The sequence below is a fragment of the Tiliqua scincoides genome, chromosome 2, assembly GCF_035046505.1.
Source record: "Tiliqua scincoides isolate rTilSci1 chromosome 2, rTilSci1.hap2, whole genome shotgun sequence".
Taxonomy (NCBI): Eukaryota; Metazoa; Chordata; class Lepidosauria; order Squamata; family Scincidae; genus Tiliqua; species Tiliqua scincoides.
In genome coordinates this window covers 99579203-99602160 of record NC_089822.1, presented here as the reverse complement: position 1 = coordinate 99602160, position 22958 = coordinate 99579203, and the positions used below count along the sequence as shown (strand labels likewise).

The 22958-nt window shown below is 42.6% G+C and overlaps 1 protein-coding gene across 1 annotated transcript in view; it reads left to right on the top strand.

Annotated features, from left to right (window-relative positions):
- Positions 1-22958, top strand: part of RBPMS (RNA binding protein, mRNA processing factor) — a 109242-nt gene that overhangs the window by 42592 nt on the left and 43692 nt on the right. The window contains exons 2-4 of the mRNA XM_066617594.1: positions 11094-11167; positions 12765-12803; positions 18750-18812. Coding sequence (XP_066473691.1) covers positions 11094-11167; positions 12765-12803; positions 18750-18812 — 176 coding nt within the window. The remainder of the gene's footprint in view (positions 1-11093; positions 11168-12764; positions 12804-18749; positions 18813-22958) is intronic.

Here is a 22958-nt window from a genome sequence, read left to right as displayed (position 1 = left end):
ACCTTCAACTCAAGCCAAGGCATGTTTGCTTGCTTGAGAGTAAGCACAAATATGTAGCTTAGTTTTGCTTTCCATAGGGCTCAATACGTTCATCAGCTTGGAGGGAGGGATTTCCTTCTTGGGTGTTTTTGGGGGGCTGTGTTCATCAGATTGGGGCCATTCTGGTGGTGTTGGGTTCTGCTTGACTTGACCTTTGTAATGGACCAAGGAGTGTTGTCTACATGCAAGTAAACACGCAGTGTGGCTCAGTTTCCCTTTCCTTAGGGCTCCATGCATTTTCCTTCTGTTATTATCTTGTCAGTTTCAGCTTTGAGACCCACCAACAATCAGGTCACAACCCACAGTTTGAGGAAACCCTGTTCTAGAAATGCTTGTCTGACCACTGTTGGAACCAGAATGCTTAACTTGTATGGTTTCTTGATTTGATCCAGCAGGGCTAGTGCATATAATAATAATAAATAATAAAACTTTATTTTTATCCCGCCCTTCTCCCTAAAAGGGACCCAGGGCGGCTAACAACATATAAAACAAATTAAAACATAATTTCACAGATAAAAACATATTAAAAAACACATTAGCAGAACCCATAAAAACAATAGTCAGAATAAAAGAGCATAAAACAGCAGTTCTTAGAGGAATCAGGCCTGTAAAAAAGCAACTAAAAGATATATAAAAGATGTTAAAAAGGCCATAACGTCAGAAGGCTTGGTTAAACAACAAGGTCTTCAGGCCTCGCCGAAAGGACTCAAGAGAGGGAGCCATTCTCAAGTCAAGGGGAAGGGAGTTCCACAACGTTGGTGCCACTACTGAGAAGGCCCTATTTCTTGCCGCCGCCCCACGTACCTCCTTAGGCGGCGGCACTTGTAAAAAGGCCTTCTCTGATGACCTGAGAGGCCGAGCCGGATTGTACGGGAGTAGGTGATCTCTAAGATAACCTGGCCCAGAGCAGTATAGGGCTTTAAAGGTCAAAACCAGCACCTTGAATTGGGCCCGAAAACGAATGGGCAGCCAATGTAGCCCCCGGAGAAGCGAGCTGACAGAGTCAAACTGCCTAGCTCCAGTGACCACACGGGCCGCCGCATTCTGCACTAATTGCAGTTTCCGAACCGTCTTCAGGGGCAGCCCCACATAAAGCGCGTTACAATAATCTAACCTCGATGTCACCATAGCATGGATCACCGTGCTATCATAACATATCAACGTATATGTTATCGTACTAAGAAGTGTGGCATTCTTATCAGGTAGAAAAGCTCCTGGTTGCTGATTCTAGGTCTTTTGGTGTTCCTCCATTAGAGTGTTTTGCTTTAAATTTCAATGAAACTTAGATTTCACACCATATAATTTATTTACAAAGAAGAGAATTTCTTTACCCACTCAGGTCACTTATTGGCTCTTGATTATTTCAAAGCAGAATAGACCATTTGTCATCCAGTTTAAGTACCCTACATAGCTTTTATCTGAAATGTAGGCTTACGTTAAATGTAAATATCCTTTTTGACTAGCACAGAAAATTGAGAGAAGATGAAAGTTCCCAACCAAAAATGAAAGCTCTTATTTTCTGTTGGAGCCTCCCTCTTGGGATATACTTATGTTTGTCCACTGTTTGCCCATTTGGGTTATCCCCAACTTGAAGAAGCTGTGCTCACTTGTAAGACTGACCACATATCTTTCTCATGTTCCACAATAGCCTTTGGTCAAACATGATTGTAAAAAAATCAAAAATAATGTAAGTATTTGCCAGTTCTGTTTCCCAAAGGATAAATACACATGCTGCAAGTGTCAGAGGGGTAGCCCTGTTAGCATTGGTGTCACCAGGGTTTGTGTCTTGCGATGCGGGAGGCCAGCACATCACCCCTATAGCGGACCTCCTCCCGTGCAGTGGGCGGGGCAGTGCCGGGGGTGGTGGGTGTGGTGATGTACCATTGCCCTGCCCTCACTGGTTTTTTGGCTATAAACTTTTAATAAAATAGAAATACTTGAATGCAGTTTTTTTCATTGCATTCTGCCTGAAATTATGCATTGAAAGATATGTAACTGTGGTTCCTGAATATTTTCGCACCGGGGCCCGTTTCACAGAACAAAAATCTTAACACAATCAATTCACCACTTAGGTCCACCTTTGAAGCAGGGCGATGAAAGAGTGTGCAAAAATTGAACAATCCCAAAATGCAGTCATTGTGTACCCACCCTAGAAAACAGCCATTCAAATTTCCACAAACGCATCCCTAAATCTTGTGGCTACAAAATGGTTACATTTCAGGGAAAAGGCATCTTGTCCAGGGAAAGAATTAAGTAGGGTGGGAGGCAGAAACTTGCATGCATGAAATTGGTAGAACACATAACTGCCACAGGTTACATCTGCATGTTGGGGACAGAGCATGAGAGGAAGAGATATACCCGAGAACACAAGGACACAACATGACCAGCTCCAAATGTTCACAAAGCCACACACCTTTGGCTTCCTTGTGCGTCAAGATTGGGACAAAGCGAGACAAAAACAAAACAGGACAGGAGCTTCTGACAGCTTCCAGCTGTGCTTCCTACCACGGTCCCGTTAGACTGTGAAAGCTGTTTGGAGAGAGCAAAGTCCTGCAGGTCACCATGGGGGCAAGGGAAGAAACAGACCATCACCACCACTTTCTGATGCTTTTGTGGGGTGGATTGGGGTGGGAGGAAAGAGAGGTTAATACAGAGAGAGAGCCCTTTGGCCATCGGCGGAGGAAGGTGACAAGAGGGAAGAGCGCCGGAGGAAGGCAGGAAGCCATGGCTGGGAAAGAAGCTTTAGCAGAGTCTCTGCACAAGGCATGAGTGCGCAGTGCATGGGAGGCATGAGCGTGCACTGCACAGGGCTTGTGGCAGGTCCTTGTCTGTGGGTGACCCACCAGAGCCCCATTGTCTTCTTTGGGGCCAGTGAGGGATTAAAATAGTTCTGGGGCAAAAGTGTTTCCAGCCCCATTCCCTGCATGGAGCACCCTCCTCCACCTGGGTTAGCTTCTCTCATGGAGGGTTTCTACCAGGCAGAGCCCTCCCACCAGTGCCTTAACAGGTGCCTGCTTCTCTGCCTCCCCCCCTCCCCCGGCAGCTACAGGACAGGGACGCAATTGGGCTGCTTTCCCTTCTTTTCCTTTCTAGCTCCTCCTCTCTCCCCACACTTCTGGTCCCCTAAGTGACGGAGCCCAGTATCCACAGTTGTGTGAAGTAACCCCTCAATCTCTCCTTGTTGCTGGGAAAAGTGGCGGGGAAGGGATCCCTGCAAACATGTTTTTTTAAAAATCGACCATGCTCCAGTGCCCATAAGTGGCATGCTTCCTTCTCTCTCTGGGGTGCGCATATCCCCATTGATTGACCAGCAAGCAGAGCAGGTCAACAGGGAGCAGTGGCATAGCTAAGGGGGTGCAGGGGGTAGCAGTTGCACTGGGCATCAAGCTTTAGGGGGGCAACAAGCTGAGCTTGACACTAATAATATAATAACTATTTATATATCGCTTTTAAACAAAAAGTTCCCAAAGCGGTTTACAGAAAAAAATCAAATAATGAATGGTTCCCTGTCCCAAAAGGGCTCACAGTCTAAAAAGATGCAAAAGAACACCAGCAGACAGCCACTAGAAAAGACACTGCTGGGGGGAGGTGGGCCAGTTACTCTCCCCCTGCTGAATAAAAGAGGAGCACCCACTTGAAAGAGTGCCTCTTACTAGTTAGCAGGGGTGACCAAGATTGTGAAAATCTTGATATGAATGAATAATACCATCATGTTATATATCATTGGAAAGGTAATTTAATGCAGAGTGCAATGAAACAAACAGCACTGGAATATCTGTATTCTATCAAAAGTTATGACCAGTTAACCGGAAAATGTAAACAGACTGACTTGTGGAACAAAAAGTGAATTTGCTTATCTCCAAAGTGGCCTATGAGACTGTTTGTTCTGAGTGCCAATGAGATGTTATGATTCAGCATGGGACCAATAGCTTTTTATTTATTTACTTAATTAAATTTGATTTTGTCATGCCAGTGAGGCTACAAAATCTTCTTGGTTGCAGATAGATGCCTTAGCTATGCCACCAACTGGGGGGAGGCAGCAGAGCAAGTGGGTGGTGAGTTACTGGGGGGAGGAGGCAGGTTCCTCCCAATTTTCACTTTTAAAAAAGCCTGTGTGTGATGTCGCTTCCGGTTGTGACATCACTTCCGGGGCAACATTTTTGGCACCAGGCTACATGATCATTAGCTATGCGACTGACAGGGAGAACTGTAGCACCCCGAAGCGAGTGTGCTGCTTCTCCAGCACTGGAGCAAAGCTGATTTAAAAGCTCTGCTTGCTGGCCAGTGCTCGTCATCCAGTGCGACCCACACCTCCCTAGCCACGCAACTGCCTGTTAGTCTGTTACAACAAAAACAATATGAGCCGTGTAGCACCTAAATAAATTTGTTAATCTCTTTCAGCATAACTTCTGCATAACTTGTGAACAAAACTTCTTGTTAATACGCCACTTTCAAACCACTTCCACCTTACTGGTGGATGGAGAAAAAACCATCCTGTCTCCAGCTGCCAGATTTATTTCTTTGTGGTGACTTACCTTATAACTGACAAAAGGCAGAGTACTTGGAACAGTTGGTGAAGTGTAGCATGTGTGGAAGAGAGACTTCTATTCAGGTGGGTGTCTATAGCCCTCTTCGTATGTCTCAGCTCGACTCCATGCATTGAATGGAGCAGGCTCTGTTCCAGTGATACGTGCTTTCTCTTCTTGTGCAGTGTGATGTGCAGCAAAACACACGGAGTCTTTCTTCTCCCCACCTCCCAGTATACATGTTCTTTATTCAGTGTGTAGAATAGCCAAATAGTGAGTGAATGGATTATTGTACCTTGATTGGGAACTAATTTTCTCTACTGGCCACTTTGGGTCAGTATTAGGGATTGAGGCTATATTTCCCCTTCTGTTTCTATGCAGTGACATGGCAGTGTCTTCTGGCATTCACATGTCGTCGCTGACTTCCTGTTCAACCAACCTCTAAGCTGTGCAGGATACTGGGAGCACTGGATGGAGGACCTCGGGAGCAGTTAGTAAAGGGAAGCTGCTGCTGCCCCTGTTCTAATCATGAGGTGTGGGAGGCCTGTGGAAGACCTGAGCGCATTCCCTTCAACTGAGGGCATTTCCTTCAAAAGCAGTCTATGAGTCTTGCTTTGCTTTTGGCCTGGCTAGTGCTACTTTCCTTGTGAAGCTGAAGTGAACACAAATCTTGCATGGGAAACAGTATGAACCATGCAAAAATATTCACTATAACATTTAGATCAGCACTAAAATAAGCACCCTCCTGAATGCTCCAGGGCTTCTTGCACACTACAAGAAAATGTTTGTCTGAAGTATGGGGTGAACAAATAGTTGGACGTTTTTGTCTTGCACAGACAGATATGAACAGCTAATTGTGAGTCTGGAATAAAATGTGCATTCCACATTCAAGTGAAACAACTGATACAGTTTGCTATTGCAAATCATAATACTGGGGAACAAGGTAGGAATACTCTGAAGTGTTTAAAGTTTTAAAGCAAGAGTTCCTTTTCACATTTTTATACCACCCTTCCTCAAAGGAACTCAGGGTGATGTACTTGGTTCCTCCCTTCCTTTTGTCCCCCCAACCGTTCTGTGAAGTTGGTCAGGCTGAGAGATAAGTGACTGGCTCAAGGTCACCCAGGAAGCTTCATGGCTGAACAGGGATTTGAACCTAGATCTACCATGTCTAAGTCCAACTCCCAAACCACTATACCATCTTGGCTTTTTCACCCTATCTTGCTTTCTTGAACAGGAGATCTTTTGTGGGGATGATGAGGTAGCAGCCTTGCAAAATGCTGTTGCTTGGCATAGAAAACTTTAATATTTATAACAATTATTCAGCTTCTCTTCAATTATGAAACTCAAGGCCACATACCAGACAGTCACCCGCACCAGTTCTCTGCATTTTTAAATAAAATGTATGCCTATTTTGCACGATAAGCACCACAGGTGGCATGCAACAAAATGATTAAAATTTTAAAAACAATCTTATTTAGTGTTTTAAAATAGTATTTCCACATCATCCAGTAACTCATCCTTTCTGATAAGTCCATGAAAAAGACCTAAAGAAAAGAGAAGATCTCAGAGGTGCCTGGGAGTCAATTTACTGGAGCCTGACGTGAGTTGAGAGAAACTTGAAAACTAGTTTCTTCAGAAGAACTGCTTGTGTCCTGTAGAAGCTCCCCTACTTAAGACCAGCTTAGGTTCCAGGGGTCTATTTGTAATTTCTTTTCATGTAGGTTGTCTTAAGTTGTTGGCCTTAAGAATAATTTTTATAAGATGTTGTTCTTAAGGCCAACATCATTATTATCAGTAGCAAGCATGTGTGAAATATGGGGAAAGAATGTGTTAATAGTATACCTTCAGTGCTGTGCTCTATACCTTAAAAGCTGGCTAATGAGATTTGCTAGGGCTGACTGGGCTAAGATGGGAAATGTTTGGTGGTATAAGAACAGCCCCACTGGATCAGGCCATAGGCCCATCTAGTCCAGCTTCCTGTATCTCACAGCTGCCCACCAAATGCCCCAGGGAGCACACTAGATAACAAGAGACCTCATTCTGGTGCCCTCCCTTGCATCTGGCATTCTGACATAACCCATTTCTAAAATCAGGAGGTTGCACATGCACATTATGGCTTGTAACCCCTAATGGATTTTTCCTCCAGAAACTTGTCCAATCTCCTTTTAAAGGCGTCCAGGCCAGACGCCATCACCACGTTCTGTGGCAAGGAGTTCCACAGACCAACCACACGCTGAGTAAAGAAATATTTTCTTTTGTCTGTTCTAACTCTCCCAATACTCAATTTTAGTGGATGTCCCCTGGTTCTGGTGTTATGTGAGAGTGTAAAGAGCATCTCTCTATCCACTCTGTCCATCCCCTGCATAATTTTGTATGTCTCAATCTTGTCCCCCCGGAGGCGCCTCTTTTCTAGGCTGAAGAGGCCCAAACGCTGTAGCCTTTCCTCATAAGGAAGGTGCCCTAGCGCAGTAATCATCTTAGTCGCTCTCTTTTGCAACTTTTCCATTTCCACTATGTCTTTTTTGAGATGCGGCGACCAGAACTGAACACAATACTCCAGGTGTGGCCTTACCATCGATTTGTACAATGGCATTATAATATTAGCCGTTTTGTTCTCAATACCTTTTCTAATGATCCCAAGCATAGAATTGGCCTTCTTTACTGCCGCTGCACATTGAGTCGACACATTCATCGACCTTTCCACCACCACCCCAAGATCTCTCTCCTGATCTGTCACAGACAGCTCAGAACCCATCAGCCTTTATCTAAAGTTTTGATTTTTTGCCCCAATGTGCATGACTTTACACTTACTGACATTGAAGTGCATCTGCCATTTTGCTGCCCATTCTGCCAGTCTGGAGAGATCCTTCTGGAGCTCCTCACAATCACTTCTGGTCTTCACCACTCAGAAAAGTTTGGTGTCGTCTGCAAACTTTGCCACCTCACTGCTCAACCCTGTTTCCAGGTCATTTATGAAGAGGTTGAAGAGCACCGGTCCCAGGACAGGTCCTTGGGGCACACTGCTTTTCCACCTCTCTCCATTGTGAAAATTGCCCTTTGACACCCACTCTCTGTTTCCTGGTCTTTAACCAGGTCTCAATCCAGGAGAGGACCTGTCCTGTAATTCCCTGACTGTGGAGTTTTTTCAGTAGCCTTTGGTGAGGGACTGTGTCGAACGCCTTCTGAAAGTCCAGATATATAATGTCTACAGGTTCTCCCGCATCCACATGCCTGTTGACCTTTTCAAAGAATTCTATAAGGTTTGTGAGGCAAGACTTACCCTTACAGAAGCCATGCTGATTCTCCCTCAGCAAGGCCTGTTCGTCTATGTGTTTTGAGATCCTATCTTTGATGAGGCATTCCACCATCTTACCCGGTATAGATGTTAGGCTGACCGGCCTATAGTTTCCCGGGTCCCCCCCTCTTTCCCTTTTTATAGATAGGCGTGACATTTGCTATCCTCCAATCTGCACCGTGGCCGTTTTGAGGGACAAGTTGCATACCTTAGTCAAGAGATCAGCAACTTCATTTTGCAATTCCTTAATAACTCTTGAGTGGATGCCATCAGGGCCCAGTGACTTATTGATCTTTAATTTATCAATGAGGTCTGAAACATCTTCTCTTTTAACCTCTATCTGACTTAATTCCTCGGTCAGGAGTGGTGCTGGGTGTGGGTGTTGATGTGAGCATGTGACTATGGACTCCTGGCCAGGCATGTTTGTATCTTGAAAGTTCTCAAGTAGGGGAGCTGCTATATCTGATTATGAATCTTGCTGTTAAAAGTTTGATAGAACAGGGAGGTTTTCACTGGTCTTTCAAATGTTCATAAAGGAAATCTGCAGTCTGATGACCCTTCCTGGGGAGATGCGCTACAGTCCTGTCACTGCAGTTGAGAGCCCTGACTCCGGAGTCCATAAACCTAGTGCTATAAGCAGATCCACCTAGAGCAGGGCCTCTCAGATGTTCTGAGGCTTCAGGGAGGTTTATATGGGTGATGTTCATCAGACATGTTGTGCTCAGGCCATTTGTGGATAAGTATATTATACAATTGTAGCTTTTTTCCTATGCAGCTTTATTTATGAGAGTGTATGTTTTGGGTGTTTTTTAAGGACATTAGTAACACACTTTTTATATAGGTAACACACTATTTTCTTTCGTGTGGTTTTTATTTATTTATTTTATTTAGGTAACACACTATGAGTATAGACTTGCAAAAGTCTGCATGGCTTCATATGCAATTGCAGGGAATTCAGCTGGTTTAAGCCTGGAAAGTAGATGCTACTTTTACTTATAGACACTTCGAAATGTCTGTATTTCAGGTTTAATGACTGTTGAAAGAAGCTTGAAATCATGGCTGCAGAATATTATGAAAGCTCATAACATGATCTTGACTGTTTTCCCCAACACCATTTGTGAACAGAGCAAGAGAAACAGGCCTTCTGTCTCCTCATTGTTATGGCTAGACCTTGTTGTTGTGCAACGGAGTACCAAAATAGAATTAGTTGTATTGTCTTTGGTGTCAGCCCTTTAACATTGTATGGAATAAAATGATAGCGGCTTTATGGTTTTCAGTGTGTGTGTGTGTGTGTGTGTGTGTGTGTGTGTGTTAAAAAGCAGGCCACGCTTGTAAATATGCTGTATACATCTGGTTGGCTCTAGTAAGTAAGGATCACCTGCAGATGAACAGGCGAGGAAACCTTTTTGTCAATTAAAACAAAACATGCGTTCTCTATCTTTCTTTTTTGTCTACATCAGGGGTCTCCAAACCCCAGCCTGGGGGTCAGATGCGGCCCCCAGCAAGCCTCTTTCCGGCCCACAGCCAACCTCTTGTCCCGTGAAAGCCTCTGGCCCACTCAACTGAACATGACCGGAACTGTGCTCTGATTGTGTCTGGAGGTTGTGTCTGGAGGGTGTTCTGAGGGCCAGAGAGGTTGAATGAATGAGCCCATTCATTTATTTATTCACTCATCTAAGTTCCATCTCTATTTAAATTTTATATTTAAATTTTTTTTCTGGCCCTCCACACCATGCCAGATATTTGATGAGGCCCTCTGGCCAAAAAGTTTGGAGACTCCTGGTTTACATGATGCCACAAGACTTTTCTCTAACAAACTTACAGTATTTTAGTGTAACCGTTTGTAGACTGCTATCTACTTCACTGGATACAAGAAGCACAATCCTCCGTAGGCAGATGTATACTCATGCAAACGTGGTTTTATTTTAATTCTTTAACAGTGGAGTAAATTTGCAGGAAATGAAACAAGGCTGATCTTGTAACAAGCTTTAAAGTGTATAAGATAAGCATCGCGACAATTTAGTGATGACAGCCTTATGGCAATGCTCGTTAATTAACAATGGAATGTGATAAGCTCCTGTTTTGATTCAACCCCCTCCTGTGAAAGTGCTAAATTCTAATTCAACTTTTTCTTGACCTTTCTCTCCCTCCCCCCACAAAAAAGCAGTGCCATTTGAACTTTTTCTTTTGGGGCATTGTCACCATGATATCACCAGGTGAATGTCTAGGCTTGTTGAAATGCTTTCCCCAGGTCTCTGGAGGTTGCCATTCCTAATTTCATGCTTGTGTCCATTTATTCTTTTGTATAGAGCAGGGATCTCTAAACTCTTTGGTCAGAGCAGGGATCTCCAAACTCTTTGGCATGAAATATCTGGCGCAGCGCTGAGGGCCGGGAAAAAATTTGAATATAAAATTTAAATAAATCAATTAGAGATGGAACTTAATGAATGAATAAATGAATGAGTGGGCTCATTCACTCAGGCTCTCTGGCCCTCAGAACACCCTCCAGATGCAATCAGAGCATAGCTCTAGTCATGTTCAGTTGAGTTGGCCAGAGGCTTTCAGGGGACAAGAGGCTGGCCACGGGCTGGATAGAGTCTCGCTGCGGGCTGCATCTGGCTCCCGGGCTGGGGTTTGGTGACCCCTGGTATAGAGTTTGACTGTTTGTCCTGTAGAAGGGCATTGTGGGCAGAGAATGGCACATACTACATTGGAGGGTGAGCCAGTGCATGAGCCCCTGATGCTATAACTATAAATGGTGTTGCCTGAATAGATAAGGGGACAGAGCTGGCAATGTGGATGGTAGACTTGTCCTCCCTTATAGCCCCCTAAGAGACTTGTTTAACAGACATGACTGAGCGTACAACAGAGTGATACAAAGACCATGCCAGAAACCACGTTGCCAGCTGTTTCCTTGTATCTAGGGCTAGCAGGTAATTAATATTGCTATAAGGTCCACGACAACTCATGCTGAAATGAATGTGTTTGACTTCAAGGTGTGCCACAAGACTGTCTCTTTTCGCTTCCGCAGCCTAACATGGCAACCCTCTGAATTTTTTTTTATTTTAGGTTGTTGTGGTATAAATGACAAACATGATGTCAGTCAACAGGCTAGTAATTTTTGTGGACTTACTTGTAAGGATGAAGGAATTATTCAGGAGGGGTATGAGTGGGGTTAACATACAGTACTGTTCATTTTCTTAATAGGTGACTTTGTTTTCTTTTAAAGGTACGGACACTCTTTGTCAGTGGTCTACCTCTGGACATCAAGCCCCGGGAACTCTATCTCTTGTTCAGACCATTCAAGGTAGCTTGCTTCTGTTGTCCACTCCTGCAGAAATACTGGAACTGAAGTGTCGGTGTGTCTTATTTATATGAACATGTTTCATTCCTTTTGCTGTTATAGCTGGCCTAATACCACAGATAGAGGTGACTGATTCTTCTGGAGAATTGGACAGAAATTCAGAAGATGTTTTCAGTATCTGAATTTTAAAAACATCTAGAATTCAATCTTATCGTGATATCTTATTTCAGATCAAAACTTGGCTAGGTGGACTTTCCCATGGCCCCAATATTGAGTCTAAGAAGAAAGTATGAAAAGCACAATGGTGTGATCAAGGCTAAAAGCTATAAATATTAATAATGTAGGCTTGGGGTAAAGCTGATAAAAACCTTTGGTTGATAAGCTGCTATGTATACTTAAATATAGTTAGTATTCATGTTCCTAGCTACTTCTGAAAGCCTCACATCACCTTTTCAAGGCAACAGAATTCCCTCAGCCCAGCATTACTTCACATGTGCCAGCTTGGTTTGTACCAATTCTGTTCTGTTAGGACTCTGTTAAGAGGTGAACCTTGTGCCCCAAGTCAGATACAATATTTCCCATCTTCAGGCTTTCTTAGTAGGTGGGACATTGTGGCCTTGGGTCTCAAGCTTCACTGTTCCAGCCAAAGTTTGAGTCATTTCAGCCAAGGAATTTGGCCTGAGGCTCCTCAATAGCTCCATATCTTACCTCTCCATCAGGTGTGAATAGAGCTGTAAAGCAACTAGTAACTGAAACTAATGCCTGAAGCTTTACCCTTGTTTCACTGAGTCTCTCCCATGATCAACTCTTTCATTGAGCCTCTCCCATGATCATTGAGTCTCTCCCATGATCAACTTGGAGTTATTCACATCTGACTATCAGCAGAAACCAAAAGAACAAGTGGAGATGAGGCGAAACCTTCAGAAGCATGACTGAATGGGCCTGAGCCCTGTAAGTCCCAAAGTTACATAAAAGAAACATTATATTCCACAGCTGATTACAGGTATTTATAGTATGTTGCTGAAAGGCTTCAATCAAAGTGAATTACAAAGTTTAGTCCCTGACCCTTCAAAACATACCAACTTAGATTTTTTAAATTTTGGGGGTGATGACTACTAAGAGGTCAACATGGTAGTAGTGCAATGGCTCTCAGTCAACTGTGCCCCCAGGGTGCTCAAAATAGGGTGACCCTAAACGTCTGAAAAAAAATTCAGTGAACAAGTTTTATCCCTCTACTGTTCACAGTAAAATATAAAATCTGATCAAAACTGAGCCCAACTACCTCCTTTTACTCTCGTGTATTAATGTTGCTTTTATGCAACTTGGGCCAATATGGATTTTAATCATTCTGCTGCTTTTAAGTATTATTATTGCTGATTTTGTCACTTGTAAACAAGAGCATTCCCTAACATATCTTTTGTGCTGCTGGTTCTACTTTTGTACACAACTCTGATTTTCAGAGAGCAGGGCATAAATAAAAGGAGTCACTTAAAGAAATGTGTGTTTTCTCTCTGTGTGTTTTTTAGTTTTTATATTTTTATCTTGCCATGATCTCCAATTTTTATCTTGCCAGATTATAATTTTTTATGTCTTCCTGCAGGGATATGAAGGGTCCCTCATTAAACTCACATCTAAGCAAGTAAGTTGAATCTGCATTGAAAAGATTAATAGGCACCTTGCCAATGTACTTTTTGCAGCACATGCAGTATAGTGTCAGTACTGGCTAGAGCAGGAGTGGCAAACATAAGGCCCATGGGCCGAATCCAACCTGCAGAACCTCTTCATCCAGCCCACGTGATAACTGGGCTCTCCCAGTGCCACCCTTTCAGCAGCTCTGCTTCTGCCAAAGCTCTGGGAAGGAGAGCTGGAAGAAGGCCTCAGAAAGCAAGAAATGCTGCAAGAAGGGGCAAAACAAGAAGAGTGAAAGAGGGAGGAGGTGCTGAGACAGCTTGATTATCACACGGGCCATCCTTTTGTCTGTGCTGCTTTTGCTAAGGCATCTCTTTGCAGAGCACCTCTCAGCTGCTATGGTGTGAAGCGATGCCTTGGCAGAAGTGGCACTGCTGAAAGGGTGGCCCATGTGATAATTGGGCTCTTGCAAATCTTGATAATATTTTCAAGATACAGATTTTTTCTTCTGTCATTTGCAGCTAATGAGTTCCTACATGAAAACAAAGTGCTTATTTCTAGCCATCACCTGCTCAGTTGCACCAGTTTCTGTCTAATAATGTAACTTCCAACCCTCAACAGACACCATGTATGCTATTGAACTGGCTGTATGAAACAAGTTTGACACCCCTGGCCTAAAGAGGCCTGGCGGGATCAGGTCTCTTCTCAGCCATGAAGTTCTCTGAGCAATATTAGGCCAATGACTCTCACCCTGTCTCACTGAGTAGTTGCAAGGCCCAACTAAAAGAAGATAGTTGTATGGGAGTCATGTATGTCTATGTTTCTCAAAGTGTGGGTCGGGACCCACTGGGTGGGTCTCGAGCCAATTTCAGGTGGGTCCCCAATCATTTCAGTATTTTATTTTTAGAATATTAGGCTTGATGATACCATGGTATGTGACTGCATTTGGAGAAATGTTACAGACCTGTACTTTTAACACGCTACTATGTATGTTCTTTTAACAATGATAGTCAATGGGACTTATTCCTGGGTAAGTGTGGGTAGACTGCATCCTAGGATTTTCAAAATTTTTCCTGCTTGATGATGTCACTTTCAGTCATGACATTACTTCCAGTGGGTCCTGACAGATTCTCATTCTAAAAAGTGGGTCCCGGTGCTAAATGTGTGAGAACCACTGATGTATGTTGTTCTGAGCTCCCTGAAGGAAGCTATAAATTATAAAAATCATAAAATTTCTTATAAACAATGGGGCTGGTATAGAACTTTGGTTCAAGGTGTCAAACCCCAGAAAACTCTAAATCAGCCATTTTCAACCACTGTGCTGTGGCACACTGGTGTGCTGTGAATGCTCTGCAGATGTGCTGCAGAGCTTGGGGGAAGGTCATTTATTAGTTGGTCCATTGGGAGATGTAAGCCCCCCATCAGCAGCATGGTGTGCCTTGTTAATTGTCAAAAAACCGATGGTATGCCTCGATAATTTTAGTTCCTTATCAGTGTTCTGTGAGACGAAAAGGTTGAAAACCCAAACAAGTCCACAATTGATCAGTGTGCAGTATTATCCCATCTAATCTCTAAACAAAGGATTCAAAATAAATCCCGACTTTACGTGGCCTTTTTAGATTTGAAGTCGGCCTTTGACTCCATAGATAGAGATAGACTTTGGGATAAACTTGGGAAGATGGGACTGGACAAAAGGCTATTAATATTAATTCGTGCCCTTCACTCAAACACTTCTTGTCAAGTGAAACTATCTCCAAGGGGTGGCCTCTCTGCCCCAATTCCAATCAACAAGGGGGTCAAACAGGGGTGCGTTCTTGCACCCACTTTGTTCAATCTCTTTATCAATGATTTGGCTTCCTTTTTAGCTAACTTCGATACGCATTCTCCCAAATTAGGTTCAGTGGAAACTCCTTTACTTTTGTACGCAGATGATATGGCCTTGATATCCCGCACTAAAATAGGACTACGGAGACTGGTTAACGCCTGTATAGTATATTTTACCAACAATGCCCTGCAGTTAAACTATGATAAGTCCAAGATTGTGGTGTTTGGGCACTCTTGGAAACCGCAGTCTTGGCTTTTTAGTGGTAAATCAATACAACAAGTCAAGGAATTCCAGTATCTTGGTCTCCGGTTCCACTACCGGCACTCCTGGTCTTCCCATCGCCTCACAGTAATTAATTCATCCAAATTAGTTGTCCAGGCTATAACCTGCTTTTTCTTTTCTCATTTATTCCAGCTGCTCTCCAAGCTTTTAATGCTAAAGTTACACCTCAAATTTTGTATGGCATTCCTATATGGATGCCAGCATTAAATGATTTGATTGAAAAGATCCATTCAAATTTTCTATACAAAATCTTAGGTGTTCCGCATTGCGTTCCCTATGCGGCACTCTGCCTGGAGACAGGCCAGTATAGGCTGGAGTTTCTAGCACGGTCCCGTTTCTTAAAATACTGGGCCAAAGTGTGCTTCAGGGCTGATCAAAACCCATTGTTAAAAGGGATACTGACTGACCCACTGTTATCTCACTGCTTAGCTCTCTTCGATAAGAAAATCAGACAAATGGGCCTCAAGGCAGATCTACAAGGAGCTGCTACACCTGAGGTTTCTATTAGGCTCCTGATAACAAGATTAACTGATATAGAAAGGCAAGAGATTTTGGGTGCAGCACAAAAAAAATGTTCGCCCCTGAATTTCCACCTAAGTAATACATTTGGTCAATAACCAAAGTATCTGACCTTCTTGGAGTGCCCCTTCGCAAGGAAGGCTTTTACATTAGCTCGCTGCAACGTGTTGCCTTCTAAAGACCTACTTGGCAGGTTCAGAAATGCTCCGAAGGAAGAGTCTGTAACTGTAACTGTGGCCTTAGAGAGGTAGACTCTCTTTTACACATTGTTTTGCACTGTGTTAGCAATCAAGTGCCTTGAGACCAGTACCTTCTCCCATTATTAAGAACTAAAAAAGGTCTTTCTGAGAATGTTTGCCTACAATTTTTGTTGGCGGGAGATTCTAAACTCGTGACCCTTCCAGTTGCGAAATTTTTACACCTGAGTAACTTGAAGAGGGCTAATCTGTTGGTCCTAAGCAACCTGGAGTTACCGCGCAAGTAAATTGTTGTGTTTTAACCTTTATCTTTATTCACTTTTTAAACATATATTTATATATTGGATTGTTTAGAGATATTATGTGTTAATTTTTATGCCTAATAAAGGTTTGATTGGTTGGTTGGTTGGTTTGTTGGTTGAAAACCACTACTCTAAAGAGGCATGAGTCTCTTTGTACTTCTTTTGAAACCTGAATTAATACTCATCCTTTGTGACAAATACAAATATCACAGGTAAAATGTGTATTCCTTTGAGCAACATGCCTCATATTTAATGTGTTAGTTCCAAGTTCCCCCTGCATACATGATGTGGTCTCACAATAGCATCCTTTACCCGACCAGAGTTAAAATTGGTCCTTTTGGGAATTGGGAGTCCTGTGACTGTTTGCTGGGCAGAAGTGGGGATGAATTTCCATGCACATAAAAATCCTGACATTGGGTAAAGACCAGATTTGATCAAGATGACCTCTCTGCCTTCCACATTGCTGCATTTTCTCTGCTGTTACCCACTTTCTAGATCTGGGAGCTGGAAGAAGTGGAGCAAGTGCAGCTAGGCCCCAACTCAAGAAGTAAAAAACAGACCACAGAAACCATGGGGTGTCCAATTTTGAAGATGGGGGGGAATTGCATGGTGAAAATGGGAGAGTGTGTAGATCAGAATTGGGGTGGTGGCTGGAGCTCATCAAGAGTTGTAGGAAGAGCTTCTGTGCCACTGTATTATCTCATGCTTGTGGCACATGTGTAGCTGCCATTCACACATTCTCCCAGCTGTAAGGGGAATGCTGATTCATGAATTGCTTCTTTGTAGTTGGGAGAGTATTTAGATGACTCAGCTGTATGGGCTAGGTACAATTGTCAGGAGAGAGGAGTCCAAGTTCTATGGGAAAAGATCTATGTGACCAGTACCATTTGCTGTGGATGTGTCATGTAAACATTTTTGTAGTATCCTGCTCATAGGAAAAAGGTGGATGCTTTTTTTTTTTAATCCAAGAAGAACTCTAGCAACACCTGTATAACATTGTAACTCCTGCATAATAAATAGTAGTCCTGTGACTGACAAAATAGCAGATATACTCTGTCGTAGTACAGCTTCTGGATAGGAGTACAAGAGGCTACATCTAGCACATTGTAGTCTATGAGTGTGTCTTAATGACAGATGCTGCTAACTTCTAGGTTTGGTGCTCAAGGCAAATCCAAGGAGAATAAATAGTACTATTGCAAGGCAATCCCATGCATGTCTACTCAGAAGTAAGCCCCATTGAGTGTAATAGAACTTACTCTCAGGTGGGTGTATAGGATTGCAGCTTTAACATTTAGCATTTATACTGTGCTTACAGAATGTGTAAAGTGCCTCGTATGTATTGTTTTGATGTACTTATAACAACCCTGTAAGATAGGTAATTATCATCATCCTCACATTGCAACTGAGGCTGAGAGGGCGTGGCTCACCTAAGAGCACCTTGTAAGAATTCATGGCAGAAGCTAAATTTGAACCAAAGAAGTCTTGATCTTAGGTTCATTTGGCCACTATATCAATTCTGTTGCAAAGAAGCTGCTATGTCCTAATAAATTGATGATTTTCAAAAGTATTGTACTGAGTTAGAGCTGTCAGTAGACTGACCCACTACAAAGTGTTTAAATGTCTGCCTATTTGCCGACTGCTTAAATAAATCTATATATTGCCAAAACTGTAACCATGCTGTGATCTCTCAGTCCTCTATTATCTCATGTCCATGTTTACCCCTATAGAATACATTCACTGGCCATGCTGGGGAAAGCAGAATTGCAGCTGCTGATCCTATGCAAACCTTTTGAACAGTGTGGATGGAACCTTTAGCAAGTATAACTCTGCATCAGTGAGAACCTGCCCTTTGTTCTGATCACATGGAAGAGTTACTGCATATGCAGTTGTATGTGCACAGGGTTCTCACTTTCCACTGAACAGGTGGCCATGGGGGTAGGTGGGAGAAGCAGCAATCTTGTTGCTTCAAGCTATTTGGTCAATGCATTTTGAAGATAAACAGGGCTCTTGTTTGAAGACAGGGTCTACTTTATAAGGAAAACGATTAGAAGTGTATCCCTTTGAAAAATTTTTTTTAAAATAAGAGAACAGTGTCTCAACTGTAATAGATCTAAGAGCTTAGATGTTCTCCAGTTTTAAAAAAATGTTACTAAGGCCTGTCAGATGTAATTTTTTTTCTCAAACACCATTCCTGTTTCCAAGCTTGTAAATAGCTGGGAAAAGCTTTCCTAAATAGAAGGCAATATGTGTTAGGCTGAGAGAAGCCTGTTAAGCATGCAAATCTCAATATTAACAAGGGCAGACCCATAGGAGTTGGTGAAGGTTGGCATATAAACTAGTCAACAAGGATTTTTTTTTAAATTATATTACACTATTTCATAATTTTGCAAATAATATACAATTTTATAACAGAAATGGGCTTACAGATTTGACATTATAATTTTGTCAGGTTGTATTTTTATAGCTCATGCAAGCAAAGTTGGGTTTGCTGTCTTTGTTGTTAGTGGTTTTGGAAACATGGTACAATTATATTTGAATGTGTTCGTTCAAAAATCCCTTCTGCACAGAATATTAGTTCTCCCATGCCTCCCTATTTTGAAGAAGCGTGGCAGCAGCAGTAATGGGGCTTGGGGTATGCCCTTTAGTGTCTGCTTTAGAAAGAAGAGGAGGCAGAAAATGGTGTCACTTTAGATGCCCTACAAATCACTTGAGCCCAATACCCTTCTAGGGGCTGCCCTGACCTTAGTAATGCGGAACTTTGTATATTCCTGTTCCTAAAATAAGTGTGATTCTTTACAAACCCAAACTTTTCCTCTTCTCTTTTCTTCCAGCCTGTGGGCTTTGTTAGTTTTGATAGCCGCTCAGAAGCAGAAGCTGCTAAGAATGCATTGAACGTAAGTACATGGTGCCATGTGAAAAGGTATTGGATTGATCTAGTAGAGCAGGGGTGGACAAACTTTCACTTTTAGAGGTCCTGGACCTTTAACAATTGTATAGAAGAGGGAATTTCAGCAGGTGCAGCTTGTCATTTCACAGAAGAAATTCTCTCTCTCCTATACAGTTGTTAAAGGTACAGGATCTCTAAAGTTGAAAGTTTGCCCACCTCTGCAATAGAGCAAAGCTGTGAGATGTAGTGCTGTAGATGAGACTTGAAGCTGTAGATGAGAGAACAGTGTCTTTGAATGCTCTCCCCCCACCAATAAAAATAACTCTGTAAATAGGTCGCTAGCATGCTGGAGACAAGAAATGGAATGCAGAACAGGGAATATACAGAATAACAGGGAGTAATATGGAGTGTGCTATGCAGAGAAGAGCTGGCTCCATTCTCAGGGGGTTGCCATTGCTTTTATGTAGAACGAAGCAAATAAATTGCAATCTGAGTTTCCGTTGAGAAGGTTGAAACCTCACTTCATACACTGTCGTTGTAAAGGTGGAGGTTGGTTTAGCCCCATGCCCTGTGCCAACGGTACCCTCGAGTGCAAGCCTGTATGCATGTACTATATTTTTGTAAGTGAATATCTGGCATTCACTCACATGGTAGAAAAAGAGCCACTTCTGTCAGGGGGCAAAATCTGCTCTTCATCACTTGTGCAGAATGGCTTGGCACTAGTGGGAGGGCTGATGCAAGAAGGCACACTGTTCATTCCTTCTACCTCCTCTGCTCCTCATAGCACTTCCTTCTAGCACTTAGATGTAGGAATATTTCTCCAACCCTGTCACCTTTCAGTTGACTGTACTCTTATTATATGCATGCAAAGTTCAGCCAGGTTTAATATATTGTAATGTACAGTACATTTTTTAAAAAGGTAATTAATATGTGTTGGAAATACTCTTGCATTAGTCTGTCAAACACCTAGAGATAGATATTAGATCACAAATGAGCTAACCTAGTTTAAGAAATGCAATTGTTTCACCTGAAGTGCTAAATCATCATCCTATTCAGTAAGGATGAGTGGATATTTCTCTTGGACCATAATATATATAGAGAGAGACAGAGGCAGAGAGAATTGCCTGGGAGTTCTGCTTGCTCCTCCTTATATACGTAATATGTTTAATGTATTACCCACAGGCAGTAGTATTCAGACTGGGGCGCCACGATGCCCCAGCCCGAGGGCCCTGGCCTCTGCCTCCTTAAGGGACGGGGGCAGGGGGGAAGGCAGCGACGTGATCCCCAAGATAGCATCGCTAACAGGCCTGCAGGGACTGGAATGTACTCACCAGTCCCTGCAGCAGCCTTCCTGGGGCGTGGGGAGCGCTGCGCGAGTGCCTGCAGGGCTCCCCAGCCACTTTGAAGTGAAAGTAGAGTGATTGTGCTCCACTTCCGGTTCGGAAGTGCCTGCAGGGATTTGCCAGAGAGTTTGAGAACCACTGCCCACATGCATTATTAGGGGAGAGAACCTAAGCACAGGGAAGAAAAATAGATGACTGAGCTTGCAAAATGCTTGAGTGTCCAAGATAAAACCTTGATAAATTTCAGATTTTTGCTGTTATTGCAGGGAGGCCTTCCATATAAACTGTGAGGAAACCATAGTGGCTTTATTTTGAATTTCTACTTGGCTGCTCTTCCTGTGAGTGCCTCTCCAGTAATTTTTCCAATTCCAGGCTAGTTGTTTGTAGAACTTTATAGGAAGAACTGAGAACCATCTGCATAAACCTGCCTCTGACTTGAGTGTTTGGATCATTAGGGGTTGTTTTGGATCAGTTCTTTGGTTCCCACAGTATGTCCATATCCCCCCGTCTTTTTTGCTTTTCTTAACATCCAGCCTGATCTAGAATTCTGAAGAAGTTGAAGCTTGCTTAAGAGTCCCTCATCTTGGTTGGTCCTGATAAATTGTTGCTTTTGAATTGAATATAGGTATGTGTGGGAAAGTGGGCCAAGTACAGTAGGCCCTTAAAAAAAGTACAAAAGGAAGGGGTGAGAGAAGAGAGAGACTGAAAAAAGTTAATTTTAGTTAATTCCAATTGAAACTAGATAGAGATCTTCAGCCAGTTTTAGTAGGTAAATTTCAGCCCAGCTCTTCTTCCTTACTCAGTAAGTTGAGTATTGAAGAATATTGTTAGCTTTCTTGTATCTCATTAGACTGTTCCACATTTGCTGTACCCAAGTACAGAATGTCTGGACCCAAGGACCTGTTTCTGTGTAGATTACCTGGATTCAGTTTTACATCTCAGCAATCCATGTAAACAGATCATACCTGCATTGAATGACTGACTGTACCCGGGTACAAACAATCATTGATAGTAATTGTGTACACAGATGCACAGCAATACAGTTAAACATGTGCACAACTCTAATGTTGCCCCTCTCTTTCATTTGTGCATCGCCCAACTGTGTCTCCTGCTCCTCTCTCTCCTTCTCCCCACCTCAGCTGACATATGTGCAGTCTGTGGAAATGGTTCACAACCCCAAGTTCTATACAGTAGAGTAGATGATGGGATAAGCATGTTATGTGACTTAACAAGTTCTCATGGAATTTCATGGGGTCTTACCTGTTACTACCCACTTTTGATTCAGGGTTTTATGTTTCTGGATTACTACAAACTGCTCTGTAAATGTCACTGCGTAGTCTATCATGTACAACTTTTATTTGATATAGGGTTGGAAAGATGCATCATATTGATCTTGTCATCATCAGATTACTGATGAATACAAACAATCATCTAAGATGCAGCAACCTTGCACTGGAAAAAAAATTGCTGTTTTGTGTGAATAGATTGTGGACTAATTCACACATGCATGTATATCGTTCACTCACTTGTCACAGTGCATTGGTTAATAAGTTATTAAAAATATTGTGCATTTGAGGTGATGTAAAGGAATGAGTCAAATGTAAAATCATTCCCTGATGATGTTGCAATCAAGTGATGACAGTGCATATATGAGCTCATCCTGTGATTGGAAAGATATAGGCATTGCTAATCTGCAGCCCTTTAATACCAAGTTTCAGCACTAGAACCTCCTTTCAGTACTAGGACATCACTTAGCCTTAGGACATCAGTACTGTCAGTACTAGGACATCACTTAGTACTAGGACATCACTTACTAGGGCACGTAAAGCAGTAATAAGAATGTCTATGAGCATATGGAGAATGAATTTTCCTCAGTGCTGATCACATTGAGCCATCCCAGGAAAATCATGTTGGGGAAAATCATGTCTATGCTTTAGTTTTGGTGTGTTAAAAATAAAATGCTACTAACTTACTGGGGGTGGGAAGGAGAAAGGTAAATGTTGCTGTGGGCACAGTGTAATATTAACAATGAAATATCTTGAGGAAAAATCTTGAGTTTTGGGAAAAGCAAAGTCTTGAATACTAGCACATGATAAAAAAGTCATGTGCTATAATAAAGTGCAAGTATTTTGTTGTTAATTTGCTTGTTAGCTTGCCGCAAGATTCTTTGTTTTTGCTGTACCAGATGAGTGTGGCTACCCCTCTGGAGGTTGAGTTCGGGGAGTAATCTTCTCAGGCTAGGAGAAAAACATGCTGTAAATACTTTGTTTCTGTCTTCGTTTTTTATGTACAGTGTCTTTTTGGCTCTGCTGGTCTTCAGGGATAATAGTAGAGCAGAGCAGGATACAAACTGCCTTATATGGTGCTGATGCTAAAGATGTTTGAGGAATGTGACTTGCTCTAAAGCTGATGGCCCCGGATTTCATTGCCAAACAAATTAGGTCGTTTAAACTTCTAAGGTTTTAAAAGGATGTTGGAACTTTAATTTGGAACAAAAAAAGGATGTTCGTATTTGTTGCATGGCTCAGACTCCCAGGGAGTTTTGATTTGAATTTTTCCTGCTTTTGAATGTATTTGCCATTTTCACTGCAGCCTGTCTTTCCCCATTGCAGCCTGTTTTCCACCGAGCATTGTTGTGATGGCAGTGCATCATTGCTGTGACATCAGCAAAATCATCTGTATATCTTCACTGTGAAGTCACCTTGTCACCCATATAACATTAGAGTGATGTCCAAGGGCCACTGAGCAACTGGTGCTGGGGGAGGGCATCCCCTGTCAAGTACTAGGAATGACTAACAGCCCCAGACACC